Genomic DNA, 17,374 nt, shown 5'->3' with positions numbered 1-17,374 from the left:
GGTGTGACTTTTTTGCCGTGTCATAACCATTCATTTCTATACAACCAATGTGTTTATGATTAAATTACTACTAGAGCACAAAATTGTTTACAAGAGCACAAAGTTCTTCAAAAGATCTAGCCTCTTAATTTTGCTCTCAAAGTGCACCAGATTGATGCATTTAACTTAAAAATGTACAAAATATTCTTATGGGGAAGCATGCCCCCGGACCCCCCTAGGTCCGAGGTCCACCCACCATAGTCTCACAAAATCATGTGGGAAACACTGGATGATCTAATGAATGTAAAGGGCACTGAAGAACCAAGGGAGGCCTTCCATCAGTATGACTCAGAGAGCACAAAAAGCAAAGCTTTCTGCTCGAGATATTCTTATATTGGCACTCTGGAAAAGAACTGTGATTGGTATCATGCAGTGCAGAGTCTGGTCTTAGAAAAAGAACCAGGTATATCTAATGTAAAAGAAGAAACCTCAGGATATACAGTGGGGTTCAAAAGTCTGAGTCCATATTGAAAATCTGGGATTGAAAATAGAATTTAAACCTGAAAATAACTATAAAATGCTAGGATTTTGAACAACGTAAAACCAACAAAATTTAAATGTAAAATTAAAAAGAAATATATTAGACTCTGCACTATTCACCATTAAGATTAAGACTTTTGAACCACACTGCATGTTCAAATTCTCATGTGTGATGCTAACTGTCAGGGTCTCCACACTTTTCGGCAAATAAATTTCCATGACATTTCCAGTCATAGACATTTCCCCGACATTCTAAGATCTTATTAATTTTCATGACTTCTCCAGGCATGCAAATCACAAATTTCCAGGTAGGGCTGGGTGAGCAATATTGTGAATAATGTGATGTTTTTAATGCGATTTTGATAAGGCCATTTAAGTTTCATAAAGAGACAGTTAATCAAAATAACATCAAGATTGCAAGCTGGTCATATACGATTACTAAACCGCAAAAGGCTGCGATTAAAGACAGATAAACATGTATGTGTGATATATTCTGTATTATATTATAATAATAAACTTGCCTTGGTCCCACAGTAATGTGTATTATGCAATATTCAACTGGGTTCCAAAAAAATAAGTGTAAGTAGTTTTTGCACAACTTGTTAATTCACAAAAATGTATTCATAAAAATAAATCATGTTTTAGAGACTACAATGTATCATTTTATAATGAATATAAAATAATCTATCAATAAAAATGATTAAATCTCATTCTCCCTTTTGTTTATTTAAGTAAAACTGTGGGAAACATGCCATCATTATTTTTTAAAGATTTTTGTTTTATGCCTTTAAAATAGCAAATCTACTTGGCTACAATGGCTGTTTGGATGAAATGATGGTTCCATTTGATTAAAAAAAAAAAATCACTTTTGAACCATTTCAGAGCAAATAAATATTTATCGAGATCATACATCAAATATCGTCAATAGGCTGAAAAATATCTAGATATAATTTTAAGCCATATCGCTCAGTACTATTTCCATATTTTTCATGATTGTTAGAACCCTGGACTGATGCCAGACATTCCAGATGAAACAATCTGGGATAAACTGTGCAAAAAAAAAAGTCAAAAGACGTCAATACTCAACACAAAAAAAAGTATACTCACAGAGCTGGTCTTAGGGTCTGTGGCACCAATGCTGTCTCTTGCTAATGCTACTATGACATCACTCTTTTCGCCAGCCCAGTGGACAACCATCTGATTATGAGAGTCATTCAGGTTGGCCTGCAAATGCAAAACAATATGATGTATTAATCACAAATGATAAGCATTTTTCTCTAAATTAAGTTGACTGGCTTCAAACAAACTTTACAATTTTGCTTGATGCATTTATTCTGCTGTGGTCAGACAAGTGTCCGGCTCTACACAGAACAAATCAATTTTAAATGGCATTACAGTGTTTCACAACTGGCTTGAAGCTTATTTTCAAAAAGGTTTCTCTGTTTCCACATCTCCCACTGGGTCACTTTCCACCACAGTCATATTACATTACTAATATATTAACTAAAATGAATGTGTATTGTAAAACATTGCAGGTGTAATAAACAGAGAAGCTTTCTACATTAAAATAGACAAATCCATGCACACAGACACAGCAAATCCAGTTGAGCTAGACCACAGGCAGGAAAACTGAAACTATGGGCTGCGATGTCCCAATTTGATCCACAGTAGAAAATGCATTTCATCTTTTCATGTCCACCCCCCTCCCACACACACTAAGAACAGCTCATCTTTAATTCAAACTTCTGCAGGAGAACCATAGGATCCTCAAATGAGCTGTCCTCTGATATCTTCAGCCAGATAAAAAAGAAGCCTTGCAGAACAATGTCTTTGTAATGTAAAAACAAAGTTAAACATCACTTTTCGTCTTTGTCTAAGGAAAACTGCTGTGGTTCATTAGCAAACAACAGGTTTACTTGCTCAGCATTAGCATGTTAAACCACTCAGGTTTTGAAAGGTAAATACCACATCACAGAGTACAGAGGTGAATTGTGTGTAATTTGTTCTAGGTTAAAAATACATTTCCTATCCTAGTTTAATGTGCAGAAACAAGTGGTCGACGATATATCGCAGAGGCCGATAAATCAGCCGATATTCAGAATTGTTTTATTAGCGGCATCGGCCGATACATTTTCCCCTTTGGCCGATTTGTTTCTTGAGGGTGCTGAGAATCACCCGCTTACATGTGAAGCGACTGAAACATGTAAACGACCAGCCATGGTTAGTTTTGTTGTTACATGCCATCGTGTTACTACAATAATAGACCGGTGTGCAACACAGTGTCATTTAAATGGTCCGCATATCAGAGCCGCAGCAGATGCGTTTGAGCTCATAATGTTTAAGTGCTCACCTGTTTCATTCCCCCTCTCTCTCCTCAACAGTTCCCTGTAACTTTTAACTGTCTTGTCTAATGATAAAAAGGCAAATATCAATAAAACTAATATCATATACCATCTGCAAATATGTGCATATCTCGTTTAAACAGATGTAATAAACCAACCTCACACAACTTCAGCAGATCCAGCATCCTGTGGAGCACTCATTTATTTACCTCTAAAGCACATATTCTAACAGTCTCTCCTCAACAGTTCCCTGTAACTTTTCTAATGATAAAAGGCAAATATCAATAAAACTTCTATTATATACCATCTGCAAATATTTCAAAATATGTAATTCACGAACTTCACGAAAATCCAGCGTTTTCTTCCCATCGAGCGCCCATCTAATATCTTCCTCAGAAGCGCATATTCTATCAACCAGAATCAAAACTTCAGGATCAGGATCAAAAGTTCCTCTGATTCACAAATCATGAAGGTCAGTCTGTGACAATCGAAGCAGGCGATCCAGGCCCTTTACACTGTCAGGAGATTGCTGCTTGCGCTGGAGCCGCACGAGCACGTGAGTGCAACTTTAAAGTAAAAGCTCTTTACGTGCGCTACAAGTAAATGTCTTTTTCACTATGCACTGTATATGCAATAGACATTTTTCACACTCTTGGGTTTTTGAACGCAGAAGTAAACGATTGCAGGGTAAACTTCGACAGCGGTGAATGGGAGATCACAGCAAATATTATTTTCACTTACCTGTTTGCTCCAAGAGCAAAAGAAAAAATCCACTATTACATTTGAATGACTTTCCAGAAGAGGAAAAAAATAGAGAGCAGTGGATTAAGACAGTCAGATGGGAGAAGATGCCAATTTACTGTCACTCTCTCAGCAGCTGTAATAGAAACCCCCTCTCAGCTGTAGTAATTCGTTTTTTAAAACAAATTCCAGGTTAATATAACACAGAGCATAATGTTATAAATTTACACTCAATATTTAAAAAATGTATAATATGAAAAAGTTAGCAAGATTTACGCTGCTAAATAAGGTGGAAATGCGTCATCACAGTCTGTGAAAAAGGTCTACTGGTTTGATTCAGTATTTTTTGAGAAAATACGATTGCTAACGTGGACAATGCAATCCATGGTTGCTGGACTACTGTATGTATTGTTATTTAATTTTTCCTAATATATTAATTTCTTCACGTGCAAATAAATTACTCAAATTTTATGACTAAACAGAAATATATATCGGCATTGTATCGGCCTATCGGCCACCCTGCTCTCTGGATATCGGCATTGGCCATTAAGAAACCCAAATCGGTCAATTACTAGAAACAACTATAAGTAAGCCATTTGTAAGTTGATTGCCCCTGAAAATTAAAAAGAAAGAGCATCCCGACCAGCCTGACACAGCAACATTGATTCAACCAATGGTGTGAGTCTGGGTGGGACTATCTGTTTAGTAGTTTGATAGTTCAGGAAACCTCTTTGAAAACAATCATTCAGTGCATTAACACGCACTTAAGAAGTTCAGTTTCAATCAGACCAAAACAATAATGCATGCTTTAAAAATGTCATGTTAACACTTAAGTATCGCAGTCAGAGTTTTGTCAACATAGATAATGTGATTGTAGCTCGGCTTCGTCCAGCATGTATACATGTTTATCAGACCACAATTTGTCTAGGCGTGGTCCACGTGCTCCGAAAGACAGAAGGAACAGTAAAAAAATTTAAGACATCACCAAATAGCTAGATAAAGTGGACTAAGCAAAAAGCCACAGGAGCTCGATTTTAACTATGCATGTAAAAGTACAGACTGTTTTTGCAATTCCATTTGGATGCTAGTGGTGCAGAAATAACACACTTCACCTTTAATGCAAACACCCCATATGTGTGTGTGTTTAAACAAGTTAAAAAGGAGAACATTTCTATATGTTAGCATTTCAATTCATCAGTATGTCATGGGCTCAGTACAAAAAGGGAAGCATTGATACTGGTTTGGATACGTTTTTGGTTGTTTTGACTGAATGAATAGTGACTCTTTACCTTGAACTACTTTACCTTGAATGTAGAGTCATATTTTAATTCACCATGACACGGCAGTAAATCTCCCAGCCTTGTTGGCAAGCAGCATTCTAGTACAACACTACTGACTTAAGGAGACTGACTTTAAGAAAACATACCTTAGATGTGACTTTAGACATAACCTTAAAACACTACGTTTGGTTTGGCTCTATTCATGAAACTTGACAGCCGCATAATCCTTAATTTTCCAAAATTGTATCATACTTTATTAAAAGAAATAGTTCACCCAAAAATTATAATTCTCATCATTTACTCACCCTTATGCAGTCTCAAACTCTTTTAAACTTGTATCCTCTGCAGAACACAAACTAAGACATTTTGATGAAGATCTGATGTGAATATATCCATACAATGCTAGTCAATGGGGTCCAACACAAAGAACTAAAGGAAGCATAAAGGTCCATATGACTTTAACCCTCAGGGGTCGACGGACATGCCGGCGCATCCTGCTGGATTTTTTCCTCATAACAGCGGAAACAACTTAAAATACTTTTAAAAATACTTAAAAATACTTTTATTTGTGTACACTCATAATAACAACAAAACCTTGTGCTTTTGAAAAATAAAGAAAATAATCAGGGAGCGCTTTCAGCTGTCTCTGTCTCCGCGACCATCTTTCTGAAACACGTTTTAACTTTTAAATAAAACAATTCAAATTTAAAATAAATATTCTCCTGCAATGTAATCTGTATGAAAAAAAAGAGATGTACAGTTTCTCCTAGCTCAGCTAATTATCGCTAATGTGATCACACCCACCAGCAGAGCGCGCTATTCATACGATAATGTGCTGAGGCGATCGATGCAAATGGTAAACGCCCCCAATAATGCCTTAAAAAGCATCAAGTTCATCATCAGATTCATTCACTTTTCTGCGCGTTTGGAAGATGGCACGCTTCACAGGTGAGGAACTCCTGGATAGTGACGAAGAGTTCACGTTTTCCTCAGAAGAAGAGAGGGACTCCGACGATGAATGTTTGAATCTTGAAGAGCGACTTGATCCAGCCGAGGATACAATTTCGGATAAGTCTTTACTTACATTAGTTGACATGTTATTTTACATATACACGTACATATTTTACTAGTTGGACTATTTCCAGACTTGCCAGCCAGTATTCAGAGTATTGAAATTTGTATTATGTCCTAATAGGCAAGATTTAGTTACATTTAAATGTTGTTTCGGCTAAAGCAGGTATTTAAATTGTATGCTGTATGATATCAATATGATATAAAAATAATATGAATGTTTAGATTATATTTTAACTAGTGTTTATGCTGCCTCATTATCATCAACGAAGCTTGTGCTTGCAAATATCTATTTGGGTGTAAATGTGTAAAATGTGCTGTAAATATGCCCATATTAGAAAATCAGCATATTAGAATGATTTCTGAAGGATCATGTGACACTGAAGACTGCAGTAATGATGCTGAAAATTCAGCTTTGATCAAGGAATAAATTGCATTTGACAATAAATGACTATATTGTTTTGTATGAATGAGTGATCAGGATGGTTTTCACATCATTTTGTAGCAAAAACTCTAGGCTACAAGATCCAGTTTTCAAAAGTCTTGTGAACAAATGTTTAGTATGTGTTATATGGCCTTATTTCAGTGACTTAAAATTTTAGTTTTTTCAAAAACCACACATAAACGTTATTTTCTCAAAAATACAAAAATGCACATACATGTTGCTCACATATTATTGTAGCCCAGTTTGTGCTGAATACAGTGTTTTCAGACTTTAGCCATTAGTATGTTTTTAAGAAACTGAAAAAAGCACAAATGTCAAGGCATGTCAAAACTTCTCCAGGGCCCAAAACACCCTCAGACCCCAGAGGGTTAATTTATGTTCTCTGAAGTGATACAATCGATTGTGGAATAGCAGACTAAAATCTAGCTGCTCCTTTATATTATAAATCTTGACTTCTGCAGTCTCCTAGGTGCGATAATGATTTAAACTCGATTATACTTCCTCGCACTTGTGCGCAGAGTGTGTGAACATGGCCCGTTGACTTGAATTGTATGGATGTATTCACACCATATCTCCATCCATTTGATGTCCTTCCTTCAAATAATCAATTTTGACTGCATAATGTATACTGGGACAGACAATTTAATTTTGTAGCTTAACTACGCAAAAACCTGCTGTAGCTTGATTATAACTGTGCATGTAAACGTACTCACTGTTAATTAGTTAGTCACTATGATATAAACTAAGAGACCAATCCACATATCTGACATATTAACAGAGCTGAATAGTTGCTAAAACAGTTCAACATCCTCACCATCTCATCAGGATGTGTGTACTAGAGCTTTCCCACAACTGTGCCAACAAACACCATGACAGAGCAAACGGTTGCAACCTGATTCCATTTTACCCTCCCAAACCCTTAGTGCAAGAGGCCAGACTCTTAGAAGAGGGGTGTCTGCAGTTGTAATGCGTGAATTAGCAACGTGATCTCATGAGAACTCATATGTACTCTTACATAATTTTTGGTTCTAGCAAACGTACATTCTCTTACGTTTGCATAGACACCGAAAACATGTAAACATCATCATTTTACATATAAACACCTATAGAAATGTACAAATGTTTACATGCACTGTTTGAATTAATTGATACTGAATTAATATTTGATTAATACTGAATAATTCATAGAATTAATCAGTTAAATACATAAAATGTATAATCACTGGGATAAGTTAAATGCCATCACATTTATTTAATGCAGCTGACATTATAATATGACATTTTAACAGTTTCATTCAGTTCTACTGCCCTATACAATGTTTTAAAGGATTATATATCACTTTAACCAAGAGTACACTTTAAAATGTTAAAATGAATAAAAACTCTGTAATCGTTTAATCATTTATTAAACATTTAATTTTATTTTTGTTTGCCAAGGGACACAAAAGGAGTTTTCAGAATATGCCAAAAAACAAAATAAACCACAAAAAGCACCATAAAAAAACAATACAATTAATCCATAAATGTATTAGCCATAATCCAAATCTTCAGACTGCTTTCTGTGAAGAACAGACCCAAATTCAAGCCTTTTATTCAACGATCTCTGTCCCCATCTGCTGCAGCGCCATCACGCCCACTGTAACCGTCAACCAATGCTGGTTTCATTTTCAAAATTCAAAAACTGCCGCCTCAAGCATTACGACCAGTGGTTTTACGGCAGTAATGTCGACTGCTCATTGGCTCTCAAGTGTCTCGTGACCGTTTGCGACTGCCGTATTCTGCGATGTATGTTTGAATGAGAAATGACAGCGCTGTTCTGGAGTGCATCAGGAGAATATTTATAGCAATCAATAATTTAAATTCTACTCTCCACCACACACAATGCTATTGTATGCCATCAGGGAGCACATCGGATGCAGCGCATCGCCCTTTGGACTACTTTTGTACTGAATTTTGTGATTAAATTTATCTGGTTATGGTTAGGTTTAGGAGTAGGTGTGGGATTAGCGGTTGTAAAATATATATATGAATATATTTTAACAAACATTATTGCTACTGTACATTAATCTACTTGTTTTTATATTGTTGAAATGTGGTTATGTTTAGAGGTTGGGGTAGGGTTAAGGGATCTAAAATATCTATAAAACAGTAAAAATGTACAAATATATTTATAATCGATTCGCATATTCAAATATATTTGTAATGGGTCTGTCAATATTTTACGTTTCTAAAGCTGTAAATACGTAAAAATTTATATTTTGTAGATGATTTCAAACATACATATTGTACGTTTTGGTGTCTATTCAAACGTTAAAAACATGCACGTTTAATATTACAAATATTAACGTACAAATAGCTATGTATATTAATGAGATCAGGCTGGAATTAGCGCCTCTAGCGGCCAACCACAGGGTAACTCATTGCAATGGACAGATATGGTGCAAGATGTTTTTATAGAATTGTGGACCCCTTAATGAGTGTGATGCTTTAAATTAAAAAAATTAAGATTGTAAGTGCATCCATGAAAAAGCTGAGCAAGCTGTTGAATATTTGCAGAAGCTGGTTGGTAGATAATCATTTCCTTTACTTTTTTTTTTATTTCACAAGAGCTAAAATGCCACATATGGCCTAGAATATGTGGAGTATAAGCGAATATAAAATAGGGGAAACATGATTGCTTATTTCATGGAATAAACATCTTTATCCGTGCATTTAGGAAAAAACATATTCTGGCCATTACTTCAGCTTTTAATCAAAATAAGCTGATGTAGTGAATCTCCTGAGATATTGATGACGGCACCTATTTTACAGGATCATCACTTCATTAAATCCATTTTTCATGTTTGAATTCATTTTTACATTTTTCACCAACAGGTCATATTATATTGGAAATTAATTTTTAAACAACTTCAGCCCACATGAACTGTCAATTCGGAATTTATATTTCAAATGTATATTTTTTTAGAAGATACAGAAGATTAGTGGCATAAAGGGGTATGGACAGTATTACATTTCATGGACAAAGATGGTAACATTTTGAATTATAGCAATTTCTGTAGTAAAACAGTTTAAATTGCCCTCAAAAGGTTTATAATTCAGTTGTTAAAAACATTCCATTGTAGGCAAGACTTTTAGAAGAGAGTTAAAGGGCTGTCTGCAACTTCCAGCTATACTGCAAATGGACATTCTGCTAATCTAACAGAGCCCTCATTTATACTGACACAGCAATATCCTGACTGCATAGACAAAATAAGACTTAATTTCTGTGCAAATAATTTCAAGTTCCTTCTCAATTTTCTTGTTGAAAAAAACAATGAGAAAAGAGAGACAGCTCATAAAAAATGTTCTGTTTCTAATATATAATTCAGCAGAGACATAGAAGGGAGAGAGGCAGGATGAGAAAGCATAAGTGTAGTGAAGTAAGCACTTGGGCACCTTCGCCCATCACAGCAAGCATTTCACTGCTTGAAACAATGACATCATCTCTGTAGCACTAATGTTTTGGGCCAATGGATGTATTTGCCTTTAGTCTACCAGTTTATTTCTAGCAATCAACAATACACATTTCACCATCAATAACATATGGGTGAACCACACATTTAATTTTACTATGGCTGTAACCAAAAGAAAAAACCAAGAAGTCATTATCTTGTTAAAGCCCTAATGTACAGTTAAAAGCCTTTTTCATTACAGCATTATAGATATGTACCATACCATATGGGACCATTGCAGGACTAGACAGACCTTGCATATCACAGATTAAAGGCGCATTCAGTAGTTTGGAGCCAATATAAAAATTTTACATATTAACGAATGAATTGTGCTTTTGTGAAGTTTGATCCTAATGGTGTACACTCACATGAGATGAAGACTGTACTCATAATAGTTTTCTATAAAAAGTGTTTTATTCTACATGGTGCGAGTCACCCCTTCAATGTGTTTCACCATGTTGAAATCACATGACCCACGGAGTTTCACTAAACGTCGAAGAGAATCCTCACACACATTGGATGCCACCTGTGTAGATACACTTGGCAATGCTTAGAACATTGTTGTTTGGTGACGCAAAGAGCAAAAAGAATCAGAATGAGCTTTATTGTCAAGTATGCTTACACACACAAGGAATCTGTCATGGGGACAGAACACAATGGAACATACTTATTTATCGTGCTTTAGCAGCTGAGACAACAGGAGATCCAGTAGCTGTACTGCCAAAGAAGCAAAAAAAGGTCTGAAATAACTTGCTTCAAGCAAGAAGACAGAAAGACAGGCAAAGGCAACATCGGTAACAGTAAGGAGTAAACATCGGTAACGGTAAGGCATCTAGTCTTCCTTCGTTTAGTGCAAAGTAGCTTGGTACAGCGATTGTTGTGGATTTTGTGTAAACCATGATGTTGGTTGCTTGGAAATGAAACGACTTCTTCAAATACAGTATTTATGGACATGCTAAATTTGATCATTAAATACAATTCTAATCTTTCCTTTACCATAACATTCTGTATCGCTAGTTAACTGAGGCTTACTTTACGCTAAGCAGTTCTCTAATAAAGGTAATAACGGTCTTTAGAAATAACGTGAAATGTTGACAGTCTCCAAAGATTATTGATATGAGGGACAATTATAATCTATCCTTAACAGTTGAAGCATGTTCACTTGATTTCTGATGTTTGTTTATAGGCAAAGTAATTATATTACAAGAGTAATAAATAACTTTAGAAAGTACCTCAATCTCCAACATTTTCCAGATGCAAATGATATTCCAAAGCTGGCGGAGGCAGCTTTTTTTATTAGTTATATTAGTTTTTATATAGCAATTTTTATTAATTCTCATTATGCTTGTTTCTTTTCTATTATTTCTTATTAACTGTAAATTGCTTTCTGTAAATGAACCAAACATGTTCAAATGCTTAGATAATAAGTATTTTCTCTTTTTGTAGCTAAGTTGACTGAAGTTTCTTTGTATGGCCATCTCTGGCAGGGTCAGAGAGGAAAAGGGAGGCACAGAACTGTGTCTTATCAGAGGACATAGTCGAACAGTGAAAAACATCTTATTATTATGGAATGTGCTGAGGAAGACTAGTGTGGATGAAGAATAGAGCATTTCAGGACAGGAACCTGTCCTTGTAAGGTGAAGAAAGATAGGAGGTTCTATGGTAATTACTTTTTATATTTAGCCAATCATTTAGTTGATTCTTTGTCTTTTAAAAAATGAATATGCATGATTGTGTTGGATAAATATTCTGTATTTTGGAACTAACCTTTGTAGCTCTCTGAGGTATACTTTGGTAGTAGGAGGGCTACCCGGGCTCGTGAGTAAGAATAAAGAAAATCTTTAATCTTAACCACTCTTTGCTTAAGTTTTACCGCTGGAGTGGCCTGATTCAATTTACAGGTGAATTTCCACCACAATATTCACACCCCTATGTCTTATGACCAATTCTATTCACCACCAGGGTTTTAAAACTTTAGATTAAATCACTCCCTTTCTTGCCACAGAAAAAGAAACTAAAATCCTGAGCCTTTGAGGCCGCTTAGACGAAACAGGAATAGTGTTCTTTGCATTTGGAACATTTCTATAATACTTCCTACAAAATAATGGGGAAGAAAATGATAAACAAGAAGTTATTGAGAAGCCTGTGAGTAACTGTAATTCAAAAGTTATATATATATATATATACACACACACACACACACACACATACATATACATACACACACAGGCGGCCAAAAGTTTTTGCCATTTCTGAAGGAAATTGGTACTTTAATTCACCAAAGTGGCATTCAACTGATCACAAAGTATAGTCAGGACATTACTGATGTAAAAAACAGCACCAAATCTAGACAGGCCCCATTTCCAGCAGCCATCACTCTAACACTTTATCCTTGAGTAATCATGCTAAATTGCTAATTTGGTACTAGAAAATCACTTGCCATTATATCAAACACAGTTGAAAGCTATTTGGTTTGTTAAATGAAGCTTAACATTGTCTTTGTGTTTGTTTTTGAGTTGCCACAGTATGCAATAGACTGGCATGTCTTAAGGTCAATATTAGGTCAAAAATGGCAAAAAAGAAAAAAGCTTTCTCTAGAAACTCATCACTCAATCATTGTTTTGAGGAATGAAGGCTATACAATGCTTGAAATTGCCAAAAAACTGAAGAGTTCAAACAAAGGTGTACACTACAGTGTTCAAAGGAAAAGGACATCTGGCTCTAACAAGGACAGAAAGAGATGTAGAAGGCCAGATGTAAAACTAAACAAGAGGATAAGTACATCAGAATCTCTAGTTTGAGAAATAGACGCCTCACATGTCCTCAACTGACAGCTTCATTGAATTCTACCTGTTCAACACCAGTTTCATGTACAACAGTAAAGAGAAGACTCAGGGGTGCAGGCCTTATGGGAAGAATTGCAAAGAAAAAGCCACTTTTGAAACAGAAAAACAAAGTGTGTATGTATATATATTAGGGCTGCACAATTAATCAAAAAACTAATGCCGATTACAGCTGTCATGATTATGTAATCGTAAAAACGGACAATTATTCAATTTAAATCTACTCCTGTTGCGTTAATGGTTTCTATTTAGAACGTGTTTTTACAGCTGTTAATTTTCTAACCAATCCCAGACGTGTGCGCTGAGCAATGAAACGACAATGGCCAATCAGAGATGCAGTGAGTCTACAGTCCAATCAGTCACTACAACCAATCCTTATGCGCAAGTTTTAAATAGTCTGACGTCCAGATGCTTGCTTACAGTATGTTTCATCTCTGTTTGTGATGGCACATGAAAATTAGTGCTAAAGAAACATCATCTGACACTCGAAAAGAAGCTGTAGAGCAAAGGTGGGCAATTTTGAATTATTTTACATTTGTTGCATGCTGCACTTTTTTATTTACCATAGGTAAACAAACCACAAACGAGAAACGCAACAAAACTAAAATGATCCCGACCGTTATAATCAAGGTACAGGGTCTAAAATAAGTGATTTATTGTGTTGTTTAAACTGTTATATTTATTATGAGAGCATTTGTGAGTGCAGAACAGGAGTGTTTGAATATTGTTGCATTGCTCTATTTTTGTGTACAATTGTTAAAAAAGAATAACAGTTGAATTTATTTATTACACAGCCATAAAGTGGCTTGTTTTGAAGTCAGCTTGTTTTGGATGTTTTTGGCATAGAAAAAGTCTTGAACTTCATATTTCACAGGCCATCGTCATTGTTATCGCATCTACTCAAATAAATACCTATTTGACCCACAACAGCGGTTGGTAGATTGAAATTTGAACTAACCACACAAACTCAGTGACTCCAGCCAGGTCTCCTAAGCAACCATATGGCCCGTGGTCACTATAATGTGTGGTTCTCGCTCTCGGTGGGGCGCGTGGTGAGTTGTGCATGGATGCCACGGAGAACAGCGTGGACCTCCACACACGCTATGTCTCCGCAGTAATGCGCTAAACAAGCCACGTGATAAGATGCGTGGATTGACGATTTCGGATGGAGGCGAGTCACTACGCCACCACGAGGACTTAGATCGCATTGGGAATTGGGCATTCTAAATTGGAGAGAAAAGGGGAGAATAAATAAATAAATAAATAAATCACACAAACTCGCAAACCGGCTGATCTTACCTTCCAAAGTGCAACCGCTGTGACAGATTTGAGGCCAAATATGATCTAACGATGATCTTATGTGAACAAGATCACAATACGGGATTTTAAATGCAGTAAGTAACTTCAATCTAAATCGGCTGTTCAGTTTGTCTACTGAATATGTCAAATATTATAATTTGTGGGCCAATAGTTTAAGCAGTAAAGACACAAATTGCATGTCTGATGGTAGTTTTCAATTTTTATGCCATGTTTTTCAGGCTTTGGAAGCGTGTTAAATGTGTGAGTACGTGAATACATTAACATGATACATGACTAATTTTGTGGAATCCATGCCAGAAGTAATCTTGTGGAATCCATGCCACAATGAACTGAGGTTGTTTGAGAGCAAAGGGAGGCCCTACCCAGTATTAGTATAGTGCTCCTAATAAAGTGCTCAGTGAGTGTGTGTGGGTATATATATTTCCAGCATTACAATTAAAAAAAGAAAAACCAAATGAGATTAAGTAATGACTTAACTCTTATGAATCATTCCAGGCTTGTCCTGCTAAAGGTGTGTGTGTGTGTGGGGGGGGGGGGGTTCGGAAATTTCTGGAAATCTTGATTTTAAATTTGTAAAACAAATTCTATGAATTGTGTAACATGAATAATAACAGAGCCAATGTAAGGTCACATTGTGAAATAATTTCCATAAAATTGTGAACTCTAAAAGCAATAAAATATCAAAATCAGAATGAGCTTTATTGCCAAGTATGCTTACACATACAAGGAATTTGTCTTGGTGACAGGAGCTTCCAGTGTACAACAATACAAAAACAATACAAAAACAGCAGCAAGACATAGATAATAATAAAAAATAAAAAATAATTATACACATACGTTCAGACACATATATACATACACATGGGTATATGTCTCAAGGTATATGTAAATATGTCTCAAATTGAAAAAAACTTGGACGAGTTGCGAGGCCAAACGGTGTTTTTTAATTGTAAAAAGAAAGCCAATGCATTTGCCTACAAGTACTCCTTTTGGGGCTTGGCGTTGAGCTGCATATTTATGCTAATGACTGTGTCCCAACAATTCCCTAACATGGTGAGTCACAACAGGTCTGAGAGACACCAACAAAGACTCTTAAAAACAGTATATATCCTTGCCTTGGCATCGCAGATTATTTATTAGTTTACTTGCAATAACAATGAACTAATCATGGTCCATACCATTTGTAACTCAACTTCAGAAGCACAGCACCACTTCCCTTGCATCATCACACAACATGCCATGGTAGATTTGTGTTTTTGAACTCTTCAACGGAGGTCTCATGGCTCTTACAAAAACCACAATACCTGTAGGTATGATGGCAAACACAATCCAGTATCTGTAGACAAATAGCAATGACTGACTTTCAAAGGTAATTCAGTGGTTGGACACTTTCAAGGTTTCAAAGACATAATGGATCTGAGGTAAAAGCAGAAGCAGGCACTGTTGCATGTCTTAAACATTTTGAAGCAAAACACTTGAGGTGGAAAAATGTTGGTGGGAGATTGATAGCCCAGCAAAGACTGTGCAGTCAGTTATGCCTCTCTGGTTTGGCCACTACTACATGACAGGCTGCATTCAATCAGTCAACAAACATCAAAATCAGTTAAAAAGAACATGCATGGGCATAATCTGTTTCTAAGGGACATACAACCATGATGCTCAAGACACTGACATTTGTGATAAACACTTCAGTCAAAAACATCTAATTCTAATATAAAATAAACACACATAACAAGGAAATTATACTGTGTGTTCTGGTATAATAATAAATAAATAAATAAATAAAAACTTTATCTTCAAATCATTAATGTGTATGAAGTATAACGTCATAGAATACATAATGCTTGCTGAGCTCACTGTTCTACAATAAATGAAATATCCTCCAGTATTTGTTTATTAATATTTGAGCAAGGCACATAAGCAAGGGAATGCCTTGTTTGATATCAGGTACAAGAGAAAGCTGAGACTTTTGGTACGGAGGGATGAAACCTGACCGCTCTACATTCACTATACATGACGAGTCATTTTTATAATCGGACATCCAAAAACGACGTTTATTTAACAGTAGAAATGATATATTTTGCATCATAAAGTCGCGTGGGAAAAACCTTCTTGACACAAACAAGTCAATTACACTTCTAGGTGTGCAAACCCAACTACAGATAGATCTGGGAATAATGAGTGCAATGTTTTAGGGGGGTTGTGCAAAAGATGAGTGATGATGATTCTACAGTGATTACCTCCATGTAATTCACGTATAATTAATTTAAAACTCGCTTACCCTTCCATAAACCTTTGGCACGGGCGCTTCAGCAGCATTCCGTCGAACTCGGTGTTGATGCGCGGCTGAAGCCTCCCTGACTTCCTTCTCCAGTCGCACGACACGACTTTCTGCATGCTCCCGGTGTGCACTCACTAAAGAGAAACCCCGGTCCTGCGGGAGCATGAATCTCCGGTCATGGCGAAGCCGGAGCGAGGAGGAGATCGAGCTAGGAACGAGCGTTAATAACAAATATATAGCACAGACACTGAGCGCCAGCATCTTGCGTGTCTGCCCTGACGCCATGTTCATGTATGTTTGATTATAATACGTGATTTAGCGCCTCTAGCGGTCAACTGCAGTGTAACTCATTACCACGGATACATCTGGCGCAAGATGTTTTTGTAGACATGTTGAACATGAACAGCACATAAATAAAGGTAGAAAAAAGAAACCTAATCCTCACTCTCGTTTTTCCCTTTATGAGTGTGCTGCTTTTTATTGAAAACAATTAAGATTGTAAGTGTATCCATGAACAAGCTGAGCAAGCTGTTGTATATTTGCAGAAGCTGGTTGGTAGATCATCATTTCCTTTACTTATATTTCACAAGAGCTAAAATGACACATATGGCCCAGAATATGTGGGGTATAAGCGAATATAAAATGGGGAAACATGATTGCTTATATTATGTAATAAACATCTTTATCCATGCATTTATAATATATATATGCAAGGCAAGGCAAGTTTATTTATATAGCACATTTCATACACAATGGCAATTCAAAGTGCTTTACATATAAGTTTTAAAGAAAATACAAGATACATAAAAAAAAATAATAACATGAAATAAGAATAAAAAGTAATAAAATAAATTTGAAAAAATGTAAAATGATTAAAATGAATAAGAAGAAAAATAATATTACATTGTTAACACCATCCATAACCAGTTTTGGGGAGTAAGGGAATACATGTAACGGGATTACGTATTTAAAATACAAAATATAAGTATCTGTATTCCACTACAGTTACAATTTAAATCATTGGTAATTAGAATACAGTTA

At 35.9% G+C, this 17,374-nt stretch overlaps 1 protein-coding gene across 1 annotated transcript in view; it reads right to left on the bottom strand.

Moving 5' to 3' along the window:
* LOC127429716 (sortilin-related receptor-like) overlaps positions 1-16,619 on the bottom strand; it is a 112,424-nt gene extending 95,805 nt beyond the window's left edge. Inside the window, exons 1-2 of the mRNA XM_051678822.1 lie at positions 16,334-16,619; positions 1,627-1,743 (exon numbers count right to left, since the gene is read on the bottom strand). Of these exons, the coding sequence (XP_051534782.1) occupies positions 1,627-1,743; positions 16,334-16,618 (402 nt within the window). The 5' untranslated portion in view covers position 16,619. The remainder of the gene's footprint in view (positions 1-1,626; positions 1,744-16,333) is intronic.
* Between the last annotated feature and the right edge of the window lie 755 nt (positions 16,620-17,374).

This window comes from Myxocyprinus asiaticus, chromosome 39 (genome assembly GCF_019703515.2).
Source record: "Myxocyprinus asiaticus isolate MX2 ecotype Aquarium Trade chromosome 39, UBuf_Myxa_2, whole genome shotgun sequence".
NCBI lineage: Eukaryota > Metazoa > Chordata > Actinopteri > Cypriniformes > Catostomidae > Myxocyprinus > Myxocyprinus asiaticus.
Note: the sequence above shows the minus strand (reverse complement) of the source record. Positions and strands in the feature narration are given on the sequence as shown.